A 20,312-nucleotide genomic window follows, 5' to 3' on the forward strand; every position below is an offset into this window, starting at 1 on the left:
AAAAACATGACTAAGGACCTCTGCAATTTATTTACACAGTTACGTTAAAGCTACTTAGCTTTAATGTTACGCTATGTGCAACTCGCACTGTATGTCCCGCAACGTGTAAATAAAAGCATAGTGTTCTATCCCACTTAAAAAAACATCACGGACCTTATTAAGGCTGCTTTACCACCAGAGATATGCGAGAACGCGTTGTCATGAATCGATAGAAACGCATCATTAACCCATCCTCGCTCCGCTCAGGTGTTTCCACTAGCCTCCTGCCTACCAAAGGTACTTTTTTGGAATATCTTTTTGAAACTTTCAAATTATATTGCTTAGAGCTTAAGACCCATCCATCCCAGCCTATATACGTCCCTCTGCTGGGCACAGGCATCCTCTCAGAACAAGAGGGCTTGGGCCATAGTTCCCACGCGGGCCCAGTGCGGATTGGGAACTTCACACGCACCATTGAATTGCTTCGCAGGTTTGTGCAGGTTTCCTCACGATGTTTTCCTTCACCGCAAAGCTCGTGGTAAATATCAAATGTAATGCCGCACATGAATTTCGAAAAACTCAGAGGTGCGAGCCGGGGTTTGAACTCACGATCCTCTGCTTGAGAGGCGATAGGTCAAACCACTAGGCCACCACGGCTTCCTTCTTAAGATTAAGAGCTTAAGATGTTCAGGGAAAATAGAGGACAAATCTCCGGCTTTTCCTACTAGTTTTTCAATTTGTACTTTACAAAAGACCACTGTGTCCAATTATAATTATTTCTTATGTCCTTCCCAAAGGAAGGATGTAGGCACGAGGCTAGAACTCAATTAACTAAAACAAAAGATTAAAGAGCGCGGGTGAGCGAAGTAAGTTAAGAAGAAGTAAGTTCATTGATATGGACCTCCGCAAAATAACGCCTGATTCATTTTTATTCCACTAGAGCTGCGCTGAGCGAGGATAGGTAGGTAATCGAAGCGTTTCTATTGGCTCATGACAAAGACATTCCTCGCAACGCTACGCACGTCTCTGGTAGAAACGGAGCCTTAGCCAGCAAACAATGCAAATTCAAGTGCAAGGGTTATCTATAATCAACACTTAGGGCCATAGCTATTTAACGCCGGCTTGGTCGCTCTCGACACTTCAGTTTGCGCTAACGCGGGCTAGTGGCGGTCATCTGTCGTGATGCGTTTCCTATTGCTGGTGGCTCTGGCCGGGGCGGCGGCCGCTTCCAACCTCGACTGGTGGAGGACGGCGCTGGTGTACCAGATATACCCGCGCTCGTTTAAAGACAGCGATGGCGACGGTATTGGGGATCTGAATGGTGAGTTTATTTCATTGTCACTTCTTAGGCAAGTAAATTTATTCTGGACGTAAATAAGTAAACTGCAAAATGAAGGTTCTAGTGCGTAAAGTAAAATTACACTAAGAGCAAGGCGATTGGGCTCCAACAGTCACAAACATTAGAAATTTGTAACATAATCAAAATCATGCTATTTTATATTTTCTTAGTTTTTTTGTTAATCGTGTTTTATATTCCTAAATTAATAAAAATGGTAATTCTAATAAGTTTATTACCTATAGAAATAGCAATGCATGAAAAACAAAAGGTTTCAAGTTTCAATCGTAATGAAAAAAATAATTAGGTACGTACTTAAATAAACTTTACATAATTCACATTACGATTTTTGTATTTTTTTTAAATTATGTAGTATTTCAATGTTTTAATACATGGCCATGTTTACTTGTTATGATCTACAGCAGTTCCTAAATAAATAAACGTTACCTATAAAAAAAATGTTGTAAAAAAAGTTAAATGCTTGGTGTAAATCAATGGAATGGAACTAAATGTAGCATTGAAAAAAAGACAACAATTAGTTTAGCTAAAAACTTTGATTATTTGTAACTACTTAAAAAACTCAACTAGCCTAGCTCCGTTAATGGAACCGAACCGACCTAGTCGAAATAAATATAGATCTATACAATCAACTACTACAAAGATATCGATAGGTAGGCCAAAATTACAAAATTGTTATGTACACACGACCTTAATGCTATAAGTCAATAAAGTCTCTTTTGTAGCTCACTGTACTCTTAACCATTTTCCAGGCATAGCGCATTATATCGTCCATATAAATGTATTTACACAAATATTCGATCTTGCTAAATATAAAATATGATACAAAATCAATTGAAGTCGTAGAGAAGGCCTGGAAAAGGGTTAAATACTTCGAGAAGATACCTCCTCCGATCTTCAGTTATTTAATAATCGTAAATCAATGGCGGTTGTGTTCAATTCACCTTACTGTTGGGCCATTCCAGGCATAACCTCGAAGCTGGGGTACCTCCACGATACGGGGGTGGACGCGATCTGGCTGTCACCGATCTACAAATCCCCCATGTACGACTTTGGCTACGACATTACCGACTACCGCGACATAGCGCCGGAATTCGGCACCATGGAGGATTTTGACAACCTGATGGCTGAGGCAAAGAAGCTTGGTAAGTTATCTATTGGGTTTGCTCGCGGCTTCGCACACGTACAGTACCACTACCACGAGTTTACAGTGACCGTACTCGATAGCGACGGCGTAAATTATTTGTAGAGGCGACAATTCTCCATACAAATAATTTACGCCGTCGCTATCGAGTACGGTCACTGTAAACTCATGGTAGTGGTACTGATGTAAATAGTGAATGTTTTGCCATCGTTTTAAAAAAAAAAACTGACCGTGATTGACCCCTATCACGCCTGATTAAAGTGCAGATGAGGCCAAAGGTGTATCTCACTGGTTTAGTAACAGCCTATTCACTCTAGCTTTGAAGATCCCTAGATTGTATTTATCCGGAATTTTTATTTTGTCGGAAAAGCTATGAGAAAGCAAGATTATAAATACAAACTTATTCGACAAAATACGATGGAAATCGAATCCAGGTCCTCGGCATTCCGTGCCGCGTGCTAAAAACAAAAAATATTGTTATTTTGCGTAGGTAAAAGTAACAAAAGAAATTAGAATTGAAATAAAATATACAAAAAGATTCCAAAAAACCAATCTTAATTCAGCAGTTGAATTAAAAATCCGGGGTGTTACTAAATTCCTCATTATAGGGTATCGTGGATTTCACTAAGTATAGGTACGTCGTGATGGCGGAGAAGCCGTGGTGGCCGAGTGGTTTGTCCTATTAGTTTTCGTGGGTTTAAGCCCCAGCTCGCTCCTCTGAGTTTTTCGAAATTCATGCGAGAAATTACATTTCAAATTTACCACGAGCTTTACGGTGAAGGAAAACATCGTGTGTGTGAAGTTCCCAATCCGTACTGGGCCCGCGTGGGAACTACGGCCCAAGCCCTCTCATTCCGAGAGGAGGCCTGTGCCCAGCAGTGGGACGTATAAGGCTGAGATGATGATGATGATGATGACTAACGTTACATTTAAACACCCGCGTCAAATTTCTTGTCTGTAATGATCTAGTGGTCCTAGTGGTCCGGGAGACGTGCTGTCGGTAGGCCTCCAACAAGATGGAGCGACAACCTGGTTAAGATAGCGGGATCGCGGTGGATGCGGAAAGCACAAGACCGTTCTGAGTAGAGAGCCTTAGGGGAGGCTGTCCAGCAGTGGACGTCTTTCGGCTGACATGATGAATCCAAGTGTTTCAAATTTTAGGACTTTATTTGGCTCCCGTGAGAATATCGGTTTAAAAAGTAATTAGGTGTTATTTCAGATTTCAGCTATCTTCATAACAAATTTTGTCCAAAATTATTCAGTCGTTTTAGCGCGAAGGGATAACGAACATTCACACACATACTTACGCACAAACTTTCGCATTTATAATGTAACTTATTTTATTAACCCCCGACGCGAAAAGAGGGGTGTTATAAGTTTGACCGCTATGTCTGTCTGTCTGTGGCACCGTAGCTCTTATACGGGTGGACCGATTTGAATGCAGTTTTTTTTATTTGAAACAAGTTTTCTAGCGATGGTTCTTACACATGTTTCATCAAAATCCGTTCAGACGTTTTTGAGATATTGAACTTTGAAGTGACAAAGTCGGGGGTTTTCCAACTTTTTGTTGGTTAGGTTAGGCTAAGGGCCTGCTTCACCACTTGTCGACTAACTTTAAGTGACGGATATCAGTGATGCCGTCTCTGTTTGTTTTGTCCGAATAAACAAAGATGGCATTACTTTTATCTGTCACTTAGAGTTACGACGAAACAGTCGTGGTAGTGTAGTGGCCTCTTAAGCAGAGGGCCGTGGGTTCCAGTCCGGGCTCGCACTTATGAGTTTTTCGAAATTTTACGCCAGCTCTACCGTGAGCTTTACGGTGAAGGAAAACATTATGAGGAAACCTGAACACACTTGCAAAGAAATTCAATGGTATCTGCGAAGTTCCAAGTTACAAAAGCTGCGCCGTCTGTCCGTCCGTTAGTCACATGGCTGCATCTTTTGAACCGTAATAGCTATAGTCTACTAACAAATTCCTTTACCACCCTCAGGTTCAATGTCAGTTGTGCGACTTCTAACAAAGACTGTTATCATTCTAGTCATCAATGTACAATCAACCTTATTGTTTTGTCATCTCATCATCCTTTATGAAGTAAATCCTGACGCATTGCACAACTATGAAGTTTCTGAACATTGACTATGTGACCTTATAAAAAATGCTTTATCGGGACTTAACCCCTCGTGTGTCTTGACACAGATATGTGCCAAATTTAAGGCTATCTCTTTGTATTTTTTTATATCAGCAGCAGAATACGGTATTTGACAAATCCTGATTTTGCCATATCTTAATATTATTATGAAAATATAGATATACAGATAGTGTTTAGCGAAGAGAAAATTTAAATCGGTTGAAAATTGGATTTATAGTGATTTTTTGAAAAATCTATATACCTGTCTCTTTCTCAAACGCTTTTCTCTATGCAGCAAGTATGGCGGTAAGCGTGTGACGTCACATTCGCGAATATTCGCATATTTTTGCATATTCGCAATCATATTCGCAAAATTTCTGCGAATGTTTTGCGAATATAAATATCAGAAAAAATACAATTATTAGATAATAGTAGTGATAGTAGGTTAATAAAATCAAAATACATTCATTCCTTATGTTTATACAAGAAAAAATAACTTAACCTCGTAATCACATTATCAGTCTTTACTTAATCATTTGGTATTATTTTATATATTTACTTTGCGATGCGTTCTTATAAACTCGATAATTCTCGGCACAAAATACAAACGGAACGCACTTCGTATAGTCAATTGGCGCCAGAACGAAAAACTGAATATTCGCATTCGTATTCGCATTCGCGAATGTCGTTAGCTGATATATTTGCATTCGCATTCGCAAATGTTCAAAAAATTACATTCGTTACATCGCTAGTGTGAAGTTCCCAGTTCGTATGAACCCACGTGGGAACTGCGGCCTAAGCCCTCTGAAAAGACTGTGCCCAGCAGTGGAACGGTTATTAGCTGGGATGATGATGGTGACGAGAATCGCCAAGGTTACGGACGTCTTATCAAAACAATCGGGTAAAATGCCTCATCAGTGAGATGTCGTTAAGTAAAATGCCGTTTTCCGGCCACGCGGGAAATCGTAACAATCTGACTCGAAACGTAGGTAAGAAACAAAAACAAGATAAATGTTGTTTGGTTAACAATAATCGTTTTCATACTTGCATTTACTTATGTTCAAATCGTTTTTGATACGTTACGATATTTCTTTGAAGCTTCGATGAACTTGGCTCGCGTGGAAATATGAAATCGTCCATTTTTAATAACCAACCAAAAGTTGGAACCCCCCCCGACTTTGTCACTTCAAAGTTCAATATCTCAAAAACGGCTGAACAGATTTTGATGAAACATGTCTTAGAACCATCGCTAGAAAACATGATTTCAACTTTAAAAAAAAGCACTAAAATCGGTCCACCCATTTAAGAGACCATAGACAGACACAAAGCGGTCAAACTTATAACACCCCTCTTTTTGCGTCGGGGGTTAAAAATAAATTGTCTTCAATTGACCTAGTCCCGAACTAGAAAATTAAGATACCTACTAATAGATGTTTGAGAAAAACGTTTATTTTTCAGGTTTAAAGGTAGTTTTAGACTACGTGCCGAACCATACCGGCAACGAGAGCGAATGGTTCCAAAAGTCGTGCAGGCGCGAGGACGGATACGACGACTATTACGTGTGGGCCGACGGGACGCCTAACTACGACAACCCTGAGGAGATGCTGCCGCCTAACAACTGGGTTTGAACTATCTATCTATAACAGCCCTTATAGCGCCCGTCTTCGGACATAGGCCTCCTCTCTACTTTTCCAGTCTTGCCTATTCATTGCCACTCGCATCCAGTTTACGCCAGCTTGTTGCCGGATATCGTCTGTCCATCTTTTTGGTGGTCGTCCTCTACCGCGGGTGTTAGCACGGGGTCTCCACTCCAGGACTCTTCCCAACGACTGTGGTCCATTCTAGCAATATGTCCTGCCCATCTCGACTTTCTGCGTTCTATTTCTGTTATTACGTCATTCACTTTAGTCTTCTGTCTGATCAACTCGTTTTTCTTTCGGTCCAGAAGGTGTATTCCGAGCATTATTCGCTCCATTGCTCTTTGTGCGACACGGAGTTTCTCAGCAGACCTTTCTGTTAAGGTGGTGGTTTCCATTCCATATGTGAAGACGGGCAAGACACGCTGATTGAATACCCTGGTCTTAAGATATTGCGGGATCTTTTTGGATTTAAAGACGGGTTTGAACTATACTTAACAATAACTTTGCTTACCCGCGACCTTATGATAGCTACGTCTATGCAAGAAATGTGTGTTCATGCATTTCCTCCACCCCTACACTGTAAGAACACACAAATCACACAAACCCAACTATCACCACCACACTACACTGACGCGTTTCGAACTTAACCAGAGCTCATCTTCAGAGCAACACAAGTAACACAACCGTTCATCTGCTGCCATATGCGTGCATGTATGAGTCTAAAATCTGAATGGCATGGTGAATGATTGTGTTGCTCTGAAGATGAGCTCTGGTTGAGTTCGAAACGCGTCAGTGTAGTGTGGTGGTGGCGATAGATGGGTTTCATGGAGGTGGAGGAACTGCAAGAACACACATTTCTTGCGTAATCGTAGCTATCATAAGGTCGCGGATGAGCAGTGATTGTTTTAGTTCAATAACAATTGTCACTAAACCTTGAGTTTTGAAGTGAGCACTTTAAAATAAAATGCCTGCAAACACTGGAATCCTAACCTTTTGTATCTAATACAGATCAGCATCTTCCGCAAAAGCGCCTGGGAGTACAACGAAGAACGCCAGCAGTTCTACTTGCATCAGTTCGTCATCGGCCAACCTGATCTTAACTACCGCGAGCCGAAAGTGCAGGAAGAGATGAAGGTAAGGAAAGACTATACTTAATCAAATAATTTATTGAATACGGTATTTGACAACTCCTGATTTTGCCATATCTTAATATTATTATGAAAATATAGATATACAGATAGTGTTTAGCGAAGAGAAAATTTAAATCGGTTGAAAATTGGATTTATAGTGATTTTTTGAAAAATCTAAATACCTGTCTCTTTCTCAAACGCTTTTCTCTATGCAGCAAGTATGGCGGTACTGGCGTGTGACGTCACATGCCAGTATGTCTTTCTCTGTCTAATCTCGAATTTCAAACCTGTATAACTTTGTTATTTGTAAAGGTAGCTTAAAAATTGATAACAGGCATTGTGTAGTCGTAATTTATAAAACATATACGATATAGTCAAATACCGTATCAGGCGTTACTTTTCGGAGGTACATTATACCGTTATTGATTATTAAAAAAAAAAAAGGTACGTGACTCAATTTCCTCTACGTCCCACTGCTGAGCACAGGCTTCCTCTCAGAATCAGAGGCCTTATTATCTAACGCATTCGGACACTGGCTATACCTTCATCATATTTTGTTTAATTGGAAAAAGAAAATAGTTTGTGTCTGATGACCTTACTGAGAGCCCGTTCCCACTTGTCGAGATTTAGTGTCGGATGTCAGTCATTTCCATAGAAAATCGTGTCAGGCATGTGTGAATAGCTTCATATAAAATGTTCTGCCACTGGAACATCCGATTAAAATCCGGGCCTGACATCCGACAAGTGGGAACCAGCTCTGACAAACTATAGTAGATTGTACAACCAGAGCATAAAACGAGCCATTTTACCCGAGACGTTCATATAGCCACCCGAGCCGGTACGGCGAGGATGGATAGACACGTCGAGGGGAAAATGCTCGAGTTTTACACTCTGCTTTTCACTTCGATTGAGAGGAAATTAGATAGCAACCAGTGGAAACAATTGTTCACTTACTAGGTACCTTTTATTTTTCATGCATTGCTACATAATTATTAATTTTTAGTTTAAATGATTTATTGTGACTAACTTGGATTGATTTTTCTTGTTCTGAGAGTAGGCCTGTGCCCAGCAGTGGGACTATATTGGCTGGCTGTATGAATTGATAATTTATTTTGTTTGATTTACTTGATTGATTTTTAGTTTTATATAAAATAAAAATTAATAAAAAAAATATAGAAACTTTTTTGTTTGTGGCTGTTGACACCTGATTATCTTGGTCTTAGACGAAGATTTTACTTTATGCACTAGAGCATAAAAAGTCATTTTATGTCGCCTAGATTCAGCATAAATACGAACTTTACGAGCATGAAAAGTGAAACATAATTTTACAACACGAGTCTATTGCTGGTCAGTGATCACAGAACTTTGTCTATATTTTTAGGATGTGCTCCGTTTTTGGTTGGACAAGGGCGTATCCGGGTTCCGTGTGGACGCTATCAACATGATGTATGAAGTGGACCCCAATCAGTTTGGAGGACGGTACCCCGACGAACCTCTTTCCAGTAAGTTCTAACAAGTAATCTCCAGTCATCCTAGCGTCTTTACGTCCTACTTGGCGAATTTTTGACCTGGGGAGCTAGTATTAAGCAATATAAGCGTCAGTGGGACACCAAAATACGAAGTTCGAATTTTGCACTTCGTAGTATAGGGGCTCGATTTTGAATTTTTAGGTCCAGCTTTTTAAGCCGAGATTAGACTTGCAAGAAAAATCGTGCAAGTTACATACATTGGTACATTGTGGCGCTCGATTGACCACTTCAAACTCGTTGGCTTTACGGCCTCGCAATGTAATGCAACTTGCACGATTTTTCTAGCAAGTCTAAACTCGGCTTTACAGTTGTTTTTGGGTGGCTGTGACTTGGCTGTGACCACAATCTTTTTTAAGGGCTCGCTCCGCGCCTGTTCTCGAGTCTTGGGTGTTTAATATATATTTATCTATTATAAGTATGTTTATCCGTTGCCTAGTGCCCATTGTACAAGCTTTGCTTAGTTTGGGACTACGCCAATTAGTGTCAATTGCCCCATAATATTTATATTTTTAGCAGCCGTGGTGGCCTAGTGGTTTGACCCATCGCCTCTCAAGCAGAGAGTCATGGGTTCGAACCTCGGCTCGCACCTCTGAGTTTTTCGAAATTCATGTGCGGAATTACATTTGAAATTTACCTCGAGCTTTGCGGTGAAGGAAAACATCGTGAGGAAACCTGCACAACCTTCGAAGCGATTCAATGGTGCGTGCGAAGTTCCCAATCCGCACTGGGCCCGCGTGGGAACTATGGCCCAAGCCCTCTTGATCTGAGAGGAGGCCTGTGCCCAGCAGTGGGACGTATATAGGCTGGGATGATGATGATTTATATTTATTACAGATGACGCAAGCTCGTACAGCCCCGACGACTACAATTATCTGAACCACATCTACACCAAGGATCTCGAAGATACGTACAACGTGGTGTACGATTGGCGCGACGTGCTCGACGAATACATATTGAAGGACGGAGAGTACAAAATCATGATGACGGAAGCCTACACCGGTAAGAACATTTAACAGGAGAATAGGCTACTAATAATAACAATAATTCTTTGAAAAAAGGCCAGGTCAAGAGTACCCTAAACCGAAGAGCATGTATGAAGGGAATAATGAAAGTGGACGAAGCGAAACTAGTATGTAAGGATCGTAGCAAGTGGAAAGAAGTCTCTGCCTACCCCTACGGGAAAGAGGCGTGATTATAATGTATGTATGTATAATTTTTATTTGCTTAGAATAATAAGATTACAAAGGACGATACAAATCAATCAGAGAGCTTATTGCCCTTTCAACAAGTTGACTACGGAACCCTAAAAACGATGAAGATTACAGCCAATTTAAAGTTCTGGTAAAGTTAAAGTCATGCCGGTAGACACTTATCACGGCGTGCCGTCACGCTCCCCTACCCTCCCCCCCTTTCCGAACTATGACGAACTAAATAAGATTTTTTTTAACCAGGATACTACCTCATTTTCTTCGAGCACACATTAATTACCTATCTGTCTTTCCACGCACAAAGCATTGTGTAGTAGACGTTGTTAACCAATATGTGTGCCGAGGGTGGTATGGGTATAGGGGCATTTTTTGTAAAAATAATAGTTTGTCTTTTACTAATATACAATTTTACTCGCAAATGTGATGAAAAACTTTGTATGTCGCACGGGCGGTACTAGAATTACGAACATCCACTCATTAAAGCTCAGTCTTCGACTTCGGGCTTCTAATAGACTCTCGTTCGTAATTCTTTATTTACCGCCCTTAAGACACAATGTACTATTATAAACCTTTTTATAGACTTGCACCTTATGCTCCGTTACTACGGCAACGAGCATCGTAACGGCTCCATCCCTTTCAACTTCAGCTTCCTCGGAGACATCAAGAACACCTCGACGGCCCAGGACATGAAGGCAGTCATCGACAAGTGGATGACTTACATGCCCGTAGGACAGGTCGCCAACTGGGTCGTAAGTTTGACTTCTTTCATCATCAGCAGGAAGTCGTTCACTGTTGAACAATGGCTTCTTAGGCGCAAGTCACACAGAAGAGACGCGGGACGGGGGCGCGTCGCGGACGGGGCGGAGAGGCGCAGACATCGAAGCTTCACATTCGCGGTGCTTCTCCGCCTTGTCTCTTCTGTCTGCTTTGGATCGCGACGTTTCTATACATTTAGTATGAAAACTGATTCAAGGGACGCCGCGACTGCTACGCGCCCCCGTCCCACGTCTCTTCTGTGTGGCTTGCGCCTTAGAACGGCACAATGAATGACAACTTGCTGCTACTCACGTTGCCGCAACACACGCGTAAGTAAATGATCAAAGGTATCTAGTCTCCTATCATAGTTATCCAATATCAAAACTGGAGAAAGCACGCCAATGGACAAAATAATCATGTTCCCCATTTAATTCGTATACGGTACACGATATCCCCTAGTTCCCCGTACATAACCATCTTACATAACCAGCAGTGGCAGGTAGGGACCAAATTATTTTCTTACTTTTCCGGAACCTAAATTGGCAGTAAATATGACCAATTGCATTACAAATCTGTCTGAAGTAGGATAAGCGCTTATGTAGGGTGGTTATGTACGTGGAACAAGATGAATTATCAGGTCATATTATTATGTGTGGTACATTCTAGGTCTTGCATTTTGGAACCTGAATTTTCATGGCATAGTATTCGGACAAGTGATATCAGGGGGGTTTAGTTCAAATTCGTCCTTTGGGGATGTAATGCTTGTCAGGTTTATTAACGACAGTGTTTTTAACGTCTGTACTACGTGTATTTATAGCTATTAAATATTGTGTGCTGTTTTAGAACGGCAACCACGACCAAAGCCGCGTGGCCAACCGTCAGGGCACGGACCGCATCGACGCTATGAACTTGTTGGCACTGATCCTGCCCGGAGTCACCCTCACTTACCAGGTAACACGTAACCCAGCGCCAGTCCTCTCTCGTAACCTTTGGTAACTGGTTAGTTGCGAAATGGGAACGATTTTCCCATCTCACAACCCAATTTCACGAAATTAGTTAATAGGTGGGATATACCGTGTTGCTTCAATTACATAAACAACCGCTAAACATCTGTTTAATACATGCTATTTATAAAAATGTCATTTAAGGCACACACTCAGGTATTCTAACGACTGTATTTTTTAAGGATACCTTAATGTATACTAACCTAACCAACAAAAAGTTGGAAAACCTCCGACTTTGTCACTTCAAATTTCAATATCCCAAAAACGGCTCAACCGATTTCGATAAAACATGTCTAAGAACCATCGCTAGAAACCCTGCTTTCAATTAAAAAAAACCGCATTCAAATCGGTCCACCCGTTTAAGAGTGCGACGGTGCGACACACAGACATACAGACACACATAGCGGTTAAACTTATAACACTCCTCTTTTTGCGTCGGGGGGTTAAAAAGACTTATGTCAACTCATTGTCATTTTGCAATACAATGTCAACTGTAAAAATCATGTTAAAACTCATTTCTAAGGGTTAACACACTATTGAAAACAGCATCCGTTTAGAAATAGCACAATGAATCGTAAACCAATAATAACTAATCTGAACTCTTAAATAGAAGATTGTACAAAAAGAGCATAAAACGATTCATTTTACCCAAGACGTTCATATAGCCACCGGAGCCGGTATGGCGAGGGTGAATAGACACGTCGAGGGGAAAATGGATTAAACCCATCGAACCCTCGAGTTTTACACTCTGCTTTTCACTTCGATGGCGAGGAAACGAAATAGCTACAGTGGAAACAATTGTTCACTTACTATGTACATTCTATTTTTCACGAATTACTATTTAATTATATTTTTTTAGTTTTATTTGTTTATTTTGATTGATTTTTAATTTTATACAAATTAAAAATTATGAAAAAAACATATAAATTTCTTTGTTTGTGGCTGTTGACACCTGATTACCTTGGTCTTAGACGAAGATTTTATTTTATGCACTAGTGCATAAAAAGTCTTTTTATGTCGCCTAGATCCAGCATAAACACGAACTTTACGAGCATGAGAAGTGAAAAAACCTTTTTTGTAAACTATGTTCATCAAATCACATCTCTAATTAATCTTTTGAATCCCAGGGTGAGGAAATCGGCATGACCGACGGCTTCGTGTCCTGGGAGGAAACCGTCGACCCCCAAGCCTGCAACACCGACGACCCCATCAACTACGCCAAGAGTTCCCGCGACCCCAACAGAACCCCTTACCACTGGGACGCGTCCAAGAACGCCGGCTTCTCCGATACTGACGGAAAAACTTGGCTACCCATCGCCAGTAACTACAAGACGGTCAATTTGGCCAACGAAATGGCGAATTCCAGGAGCCATTATCACGTAAGTATCCAAGAGTTTCGTTAAATTTTCGTTCTAATTTTAAAACAGTTGTTTTTTTCATTTAATCTGGCCACTTGTTGAAATTATATTATAGGTAGTTTCCTTTTTTTAGCCGACTAAGGGCGCTAGATGGCCTTAGTATTGAGAAATCAGAAATCAGATATGTTTATTTGCTAGAACACAGTTACAAAGATGTTATGTTATAGTTTCATATCTAATGTATTCAGCCTGCATGCAGGCGTGCAAATTATTGAGAGTAGTTACAGTTACAATTTTACATTATTAACAATGCCATATAATCAAAGCAATGTCAAAGAAAAATGTCAATGGAAATATTCCTAATTTTCAATAATAATAATAATTGTCAATAACAATAATAATAATAATATAATGACAATAGAGTAAGAAATAGAGGGGTCCTTAGAATAAACAACAAACATTATACAAATTATGTCAATGAGGGCTATCGCGTATGAATTCGCCGCTAGAGGCGCTAGTGTAGCGTGAGGTCTCCGAAATGTCAAATCTCATAGTTTTTGGGTGAGCTACGTGGGTTTATTTAGAATTAGAATAATTTTGTGAATATTTTGCAATATCTGATATTAATTATGGCAAATATGCGTTCCGTGGCAATGAATGTGTGTGTTTTGAGTCAGTTTTGTCTTTCGGAAACCTTTGTCCTCCCTTTTTTCCGAACAAAACGGGGACTATGCAACACTGTGGCATGCTCGATATTTTTATGGTACGGTTTTAAGGTGTATTAAATATGATTTTAATCTAAACTTTGTTTTCACGCCCGTAATAACAGACTTTAAAAGCCATACTTAAAAACCTCACGCAACAGTGCGCCATCTAGTGAGACAAAAAACGATAGCCCTCATTGTCTAGATACATTTGAACGCTATAAAACACTTATCTAAGAGCCAGGTTGTGAGGCATCGTCTAAAAGCATTACCATTCAGCATCCTCAAACTATCTACAATCGTCTTTGTAAATAACAATGCACATATTATAAACATTTTTTTGTACATAATCTTCCGGTCCGGCATCGAGGTTTGAACAAGAAAGAGAGGTCCATTTGACGTTACACTTTTGTTTGCGATTGGCTCTTCAATCACAAACCTGACGCAAATGTCAAAAGGACCTCACGGTATCTAGTAAGTAGCGCTTTAAGCGCCAGCTAGGCTGTCATAGAAACCCTTATTGATATGTTGATCGTTAAGTTGTTTGTTAGAAACTCTACTTAAATTATTTTTTCATCACACTTGCTCGTAAACAGTGTCGTAACATGCAGGCTACCTTGGTTGCAACCCCCCAAATAAAACCCTCGACCTTAATGTGCTTGTCATGAAACCCGTGGTCGGTAAATGAGTCAGTGCCCGTACTGATGGCGCTGCGCGCGCTGCTGCAGGCCCACATGCACACGCACGTTGCGGCGCGCTGCGGGAGGGGGAGGAGGAGGGGGACGGCGGCGCTGCCAAGAGCGCAGCCTAAAGTATCGCCAATATTTGGAAGAATTATATTTTTTTCTTTTAGAAATATAAAATTTTACTCGCAAATGTGATGAAAAACATTGTATGTCGCACGGGCGGTACTAGAATTACGAACATCGACTCATTAAAGCCTTCGACTTCGGGCTTCTAATAGACTCTCGTTCGTAATTCCTTATTTACCGCCCTTAAGACACAATGTACTATTTAAGGAGCTTTAAGCACCGGAAGCCGTCAAAATTTCAGAATACGGGTTTTTAGTTTCTAATCTTATCGGGTTTGTTTATACAGTTCTACAAGGACGTGGTGGCGCTGAAGAAGACAGACACGGTCCGTTTGGGCGACCTGGAAACTAGGGCGCTCAGCGAAAACGTGCTTGCTGTGGCCAGGTATGAAGTTCAACTGTTGTAAAATTAGGCTCCGTTTCCACCAGAGATGTGCAAGGAATGTGTTTTTCATTAACCAATAGGAACGCTTCATTTACCTCGCAGAGCACAGCTCTGGTGGGAACAGCTGAGCGGAGCGAGGTGAGGTAAATGAAGCGCACAGTAGCTTTATTTCCAATAACAGCAGTTAAAAAAGATGGTTATTAATTAAAAACAAGTACAAGTATAAGTACTTAGTACGTAGCTGTTTTGAGATTAAGCTACAGTAATCTTTATAATAAAATAATATAATCAATCAGTTTACTGTAAAAAAATTAAGCAAGTTTTTCAAGAGTTGCATGATTTAGTTTCTACTCAGGAATCAATTATGCCGAATATTCGGTTCGGTAAAAGTATTACCGAACATTCGTATTTGGTGAAACCCATGTTCTGAGAAAGGTTCCAAAGTGGATCACGATTCAGTTGGTTCGAGTGTACCTTTCTAAAATAATAATTTTCTCTTCCTCTGAAATCTGCCGCCCCTAGGCCGCGGCCTATACGGCCTATTGACAAATGTGCTGGTGTTGCTATAAACAGTTTTTGTTGTATTGTGTAATGTTTCAGGCTGCTGCCGGGCTCCCGCGCCGTAGTGGGCGTGGTGAACCTGTCCGACAAGGTGCAAGACGTGGACCTGTCCTCCATCCGGCTGCTGCCGTCGCTGCTCGAGGTCAAAGCCGCCGGCGTCGACAGCGCGCTAAGGAAGGGGTAAGCCCACAACTAAACCTATTTCTTTAAAGGGAGCATTCAAGTAATACGTAACGCTATTTGGGGGGGGGAGAAGGTCTTGTAAAACTTGTACGTTACAGAGGCGAGAGCTAGGCGGTAGGGAGGGTTAAACAACGGTTGTCATAGTTTTTTTTAGTTCATACTATAATGTCCTCAAAAGCGGGAGATTTGCCTATGCTATGTTTTGGCCTATAAATGCTCTCATGCTGAATTGCTAGCGCAACTTTGCCAAAAAGAATGCCAACAAAATTTGGAAAACACCTAAAGAAAAGCTAAAAAAACGTTTAGGGAGGGGTAGGTACAGAATAACTTTAGGGCGCGTTACATTTTAAAAATGTTCAATAATCCCATTACGTAATACTTGAACGCCCCCAAACGAGCAATTCTTGTATATTTATTTCGGGGATTTCAGAAACCGCTCTAACTGCATTATATGTATAAAATATGGCAACTATGGCAAGTGAACATTATGAGACACGAAACGGTTCCTGGACCTGGGGTTTTTGGGACGGCGAACGGGTATGGGAAACGAAATGGTTCACCACAAATTGTAATTTTTATAATAATTGTAGGATTTAAATGTTCTCTATTTTTGTCACTCGTTCTTAAATCAATTCTGTTCTTATCGTTTCCAGTGAAAAGGTGGTCAAGTCCAGGTTCACCATGGCTCCTCACAGCGCAGTGGCATTGCAGTCTATCCTCTGGGTGCCTCACATCATCGTCTGAGTCTAACAACGGTTCCTAACCTTTGGTTGTAATTACCCCTTAAGGGGTAAACTTGTGGGGTAAATAAGATGCCATCATAATTGATATATTTGACGACTTATACGACGATATAATCTCGCTGTTTCAAACACATTGCAAGGACCGTTGTCATTAGTTGACTGATGGTTGAGTTGTGAATCAAATTGTGACTACGGCTGTGCATGTGATTGAAACATCAATGTAATTTGAACAATAAATATAGTAGTTTAAGCCCCGAATATATTAATTATGACGAGTGAGAAACGCCAAAGTTTAAAACATTATAAATACGTAGTGGGAATAAATGCAATTGAAATCCCTTTGCACAATGTTCTACTCTAAGGATAAACAACAACTACCTACAGTCAAAGTGATCAAAAACATCGATACATGAACTCTACCTTAATAATAGGGTGCATATTCCGATATTTTTGACCACCTTGGTCGCTCCGAAATATCTGATGGTGATTGTACAAACGTCAGGGGTAAATTCCAAAAGGTTAGAAACCACAGATCTAATGCAACTATGAACATCAACGACAGACAAAAACTAAGAAATTCCAGAATATTCGACTTTTGAAATTTAATTTTATATTATTCGTTTGAGATTTTAATACTATGTGATATCTAACTTATATTTTTAAGTTTAAATGTGACAGTACAAAATTATTTGTAAGGATAATAAAATTATGACAAAGCAACCTTGTTTTTAATATTTATTTCTTAATACTAGTTCATAAAAAATTTAATCACAAACCTTCGTACATTTTTGTTGTAAAAAAAAATATATGGTTTATTTTATTTACCTTCGATTTTTTAAGAAAGAGAAAGAATTACGTGTTGTCGTGCAGGATTTGAACGAACTTTACGCGTCAAAGGTAATCAAAGTAATCATACACTAGACTACTAAGAATTCAACCAACCAATTGAAAATCGAAAAGTTTATTAGAATGTTACTAGAGGCCGTATTGTCTAACGCGCTGACGTTTGCGATTGCATTTACCATCTCTTTCTACTATTTGTTTTAGGTTCCCGTCTGTTCTTCCCCAAAAGCCCAAATTTCCATAAGCCAAACAGTCTCCTCGTGTGTGTAATGTCTCTATGTCGACATTGGCAAAATACGTCTTGCTAAAACGGCAAGAGTGAAAGCCATGAAAAAAAAAGATGTGTGCAGTTAGGGCTGCTCATATTATTTTTCAATAGGCTCGCTCCATACAAACTGCGGCAGCTAGGGTACTCTTAGAGGTTTTTTACTACATTAGAAATCCATAGCTCCCTCCAGGAAACACAAGCAGTCCACCATATTGATCACATAGTCTAAATCTTTCTTTGTGATGACCTTCCTTGTCTTCGTAGCACTGTTGTATGTTTCCTTCACTATAGTTTCTAAGAATAATTCCTGAAACAAATATCAAAAGCACTATAAATTGAACAGTTCCCCTCACAATCATAGGTGAAGGCACCAATCATGGACATGTTAAGCTCAGTAGTACCCAGTAACGGACAGCAAGGATTATAGCTCACCATCCATGAACTTAACTACTTATGATCGTCAGTTATCCGAAAAAAAAATATTATTCTTATAATGCGTACTACCAACTCTCACCTACGGTGCTCAAACTTGGTCCTTGACAGAAGCTCTAAAGTTCAAAATCGGGGTTTGCCAGCGAGCCATGGAGCGCGGCATGCTAGGTTTAAAACTCATTGATCGGATCCGGAACACCGCCCTGCGCTCCATGACCCAAAGCACTGATGTAGGTCAATCGGCGTCTAAGCTGAAGTGGGACTGGGCTGGCCATGTTTGCCGCATGCCAGATGAGCTTTGGGCCAAGATAACCACCGAGTGGATGCCCACCAACTCGAAAAGGCGACCTGGCAGGCATTGGTGGGATGAACTGGACTTCTTCTTGAAGGACTGGCCCTTGTATGCAGGGGACAGAGAGCAGTGGAAGTATTGGGGGGAGGCCTTTGCTCAGCAGTGGGACAGAATAGGCTAACAAATAATAATAATAATATAATCATGAGTCAAACCATTTAATTTTATAATTTTTTCAAATATGTTTCAGGGTGCTTAAGTAATATCAAAAGCACTCTAGATTATTATAAAATTACAAACTGAGAACTTCTTTGATTTGGTTAAACCTCTGCTTGAGAGGCCATAGGTCAAACCACTAGGCCACAATGGCTATTTAGCCCAGGGTTAGAAAAACTTGCATTGAAGATTGAGATCAGAAGTTACTATCTAAATTGGTTCTTGAATCTATATTACCCTGGTACTTCAAAGGACTGGGGACTATGTAGTATTAGGTACGCCTATTTTAGAAGCATGTCAATCGGTGTCAATTGTCCCATATTTATATACAGAACGGAATCTTCTGACTCACCGTAGCCTTAGTAACCAGAAAAGCAGCATCAGCACTAATAACACTAACGTCCGGGTCCTGCTTCATTATATTCTTAATCCTAGCTATCGGCAGCCTCGTGGGCTTCACGACCTCACTCCTGGTACTTTGCTTCTTGTCCACATGCTCGTCTGAGCTAACCAGCTCTGATTCATTTAATATTTCACTCTCAACAGGTTCAGAGTTTATTTCAGTGTCTATAAATTGTTCCGTGTCGGGGTATTCTGTGCCTTCGATCACATCTGATATATCTAAGTCTGTAAAATGCTCGTCGTCTGTCATATTGATTTATGTTCCAGTATATGTCTGTGTCTGAATTTTAAAACTGTTTTTTTGTCGGCAAAGAGAAATCGCGCGACCAACTAACTGTCACCAACACCAAGAACCTACTTGACAGATGTCAATGTCATCACTCATCGACAGCTGACACTGACAGTTAACTTTTTTTTTTAATTCGTCCGTTCGGACAGGCTGTCAGGGACCATATCGCCTCGTCATCAGTTAATACTTATAATTTATTTCAACTTCTATATATTATTTCCATGTCAATTTAATAAAAAAATTCCAATATTTACTGACAGTTAATTTTTTAAGTATATATTTTTTTTAAATAGGTACTTGAACTACTTGAAGCACTTTGAATACAAATCTTTCGAGCCAGTTTTATACACTACTAAATGCGACATCACGCCTCGTCGTCCGACGCTGTTTCAATCTGCAGTTAGGTAACTATAATTTCTGTCACTTAATTATTATTATACTTATCTATCCCTAAGAAATATTTAGTCATCAAATTAATCAAATCTGTCTCTAAGTATGAGTCATCAGATTAATGTAAACCTGTATTCTAAATAATAGTTTGTTTGTTTGTTTATACTCTTTATTGTACAAAAAGGAAAAACAAAAAGGTTACATAAAAAAGTAAAGTGTTAAGTACAAAGGCGGACATATCCCTCTGCATGGGTCTCTGCAGTTTGATCATCAAAATTCGATCACCAAAAGAATAAATCTGTCACCTAATAAATAGATCAGTTCCTTAATTCAATGCTTCTACCTATTCTACTAAGGCACGTCCGGTTAGGTACGACGACGAGCGAAGCGAGGAGGAGTGTTAGGTAGAACTGCGACCCTCAGTGCGCGAGCGAAGCGAGCGTGCCGCGGCAGCAGCCGGCGAAGTGCCAGAACCAATTTTTTTTTGTTAATACTTGTATGATGTAATAGATTAGAATATGGCCAAGACATTTATGTGTTTAAAAAATAATTTGGCTTACTC

At 40.2% G+C, this 20,312-nt stretch overlaps 2 protein-coding genes across 2 annotated transcripts; one reads left to right on the forward strand and one right to left on the reverse strand.

Annotated features, from left to right (window-relative positions):
• Positions 1 to 423: 423 nt before the first annotated feature.
• On the forward strand, positions 424 to 17,400 carry LOC141433540 (maltase A1-like). Its single transcript, XM_074095626.1, has 12 exons — positions 424 to 1,300; positions 2,299 to 2,478; positions 6,065 to 6,228; positions 7,255 to 7,380; positions 8,758 to 8,878; positions 9,740 to 9,904; positions 10,693 to 10,862; positions 11,713 to 11,820; positions 13,001 to 13,252; positions 15,034 to 15,131; positions 15,732 to 15,872; positions 16,529 to 17,400. Exons 1-12 carry the CDS (start codon positions 1,162 to 1,164, stop codon positions 16,617 to 16,619), a joined length of 1,755 nt encoding a protein of 584 aa, XP_073951727.1. The 5' UTR covers positions 424 to 1,161; the 3' UTR covers positions 16,620 to 17,400.
• A 59-nt stretch (positions 17,401 to 17,459) lies between these two features.
• On the reverse strand, positions 17,460 to 19,423 carry LOC141433544 (DNA polymerase epsilon subunit 4-like). Its single transcript, XM_074095630.1, has 2 exons — positions 19,022 to 19,423; positions 17,460 to 18,036 (listed from the first exon to the last, which is right to left on the reverse strand). Exons 1-2 carry the CDS (start codon positions 19,319 to 19,321, stop codon positions 17,896 to 17,898), a joined length of 441 nt encoding a protein of 146 aa, XP_073951731.1. The 5' UTR covers positions 19,322 to 19,423; the 3' UTR covers positions 17,460 to 17,895.
• Positions 19,424 to 20,312: the final 889 nt, after the last annotated feature.

The sequence above is a fragment of the Choristoneura fumiferana genome, chromosome 12 (assembly GCF_025370935.1).
Source record: "Choristoneura fumiferana chromosome 12, NRCan_CFum_1, whole genome shotgun sequence".
Taxonomy (NCBI): Eukaryota; Metazoa; Arthropoda; class Insecta; order Lepidoptera; family Tortricidae; genus Choristoneura; species Choristoneura fumiferana.

What these genes read in the sequence shown, in the direction of transcription:
- LOC141433540 (XM_074095626.1), top strand. Translation starts at nt 1,162, where the DNA reads ATGCGTTTCCTATTGCTGGTGGCTCTGGCCGGGGCGGCGGCCGCTTCC. An exon ending in CGGTATTGGGGATCTGAATG is followed by an intron (nt 1,301 to 2,298) that starts GTGAGTTTATTT and finishes GGGCCATTCCAG; the next exon opens with GCATAACCTCGAAGCTGGGG. An exon ending in CCCCGACGAACCTCTTTCCA is followed by an intron (nt 8,879 to 9,739) that starts GTAAGTTCTAAC and finishes TATTTATTACAG; the next exon opens with ATGACGCAAGCTCGTACAGC.
- LOC141433544 (XM_074095630.1), bottom strand. Translation starts at nt 19,321, where the DNA reads ATGACAGACGACGAGCATTTTACAGACTTAGATATATCAGATGTGATC. An exon ending in TTCTGGTTACTAAGGCTACG is followed by an intron (nt 18,037 to 19,021) that starts GTGAGTCAGAAG and finishes TATTTGTTTCAG; the next exon opens with GAATTATTCTTAGAAACTAT.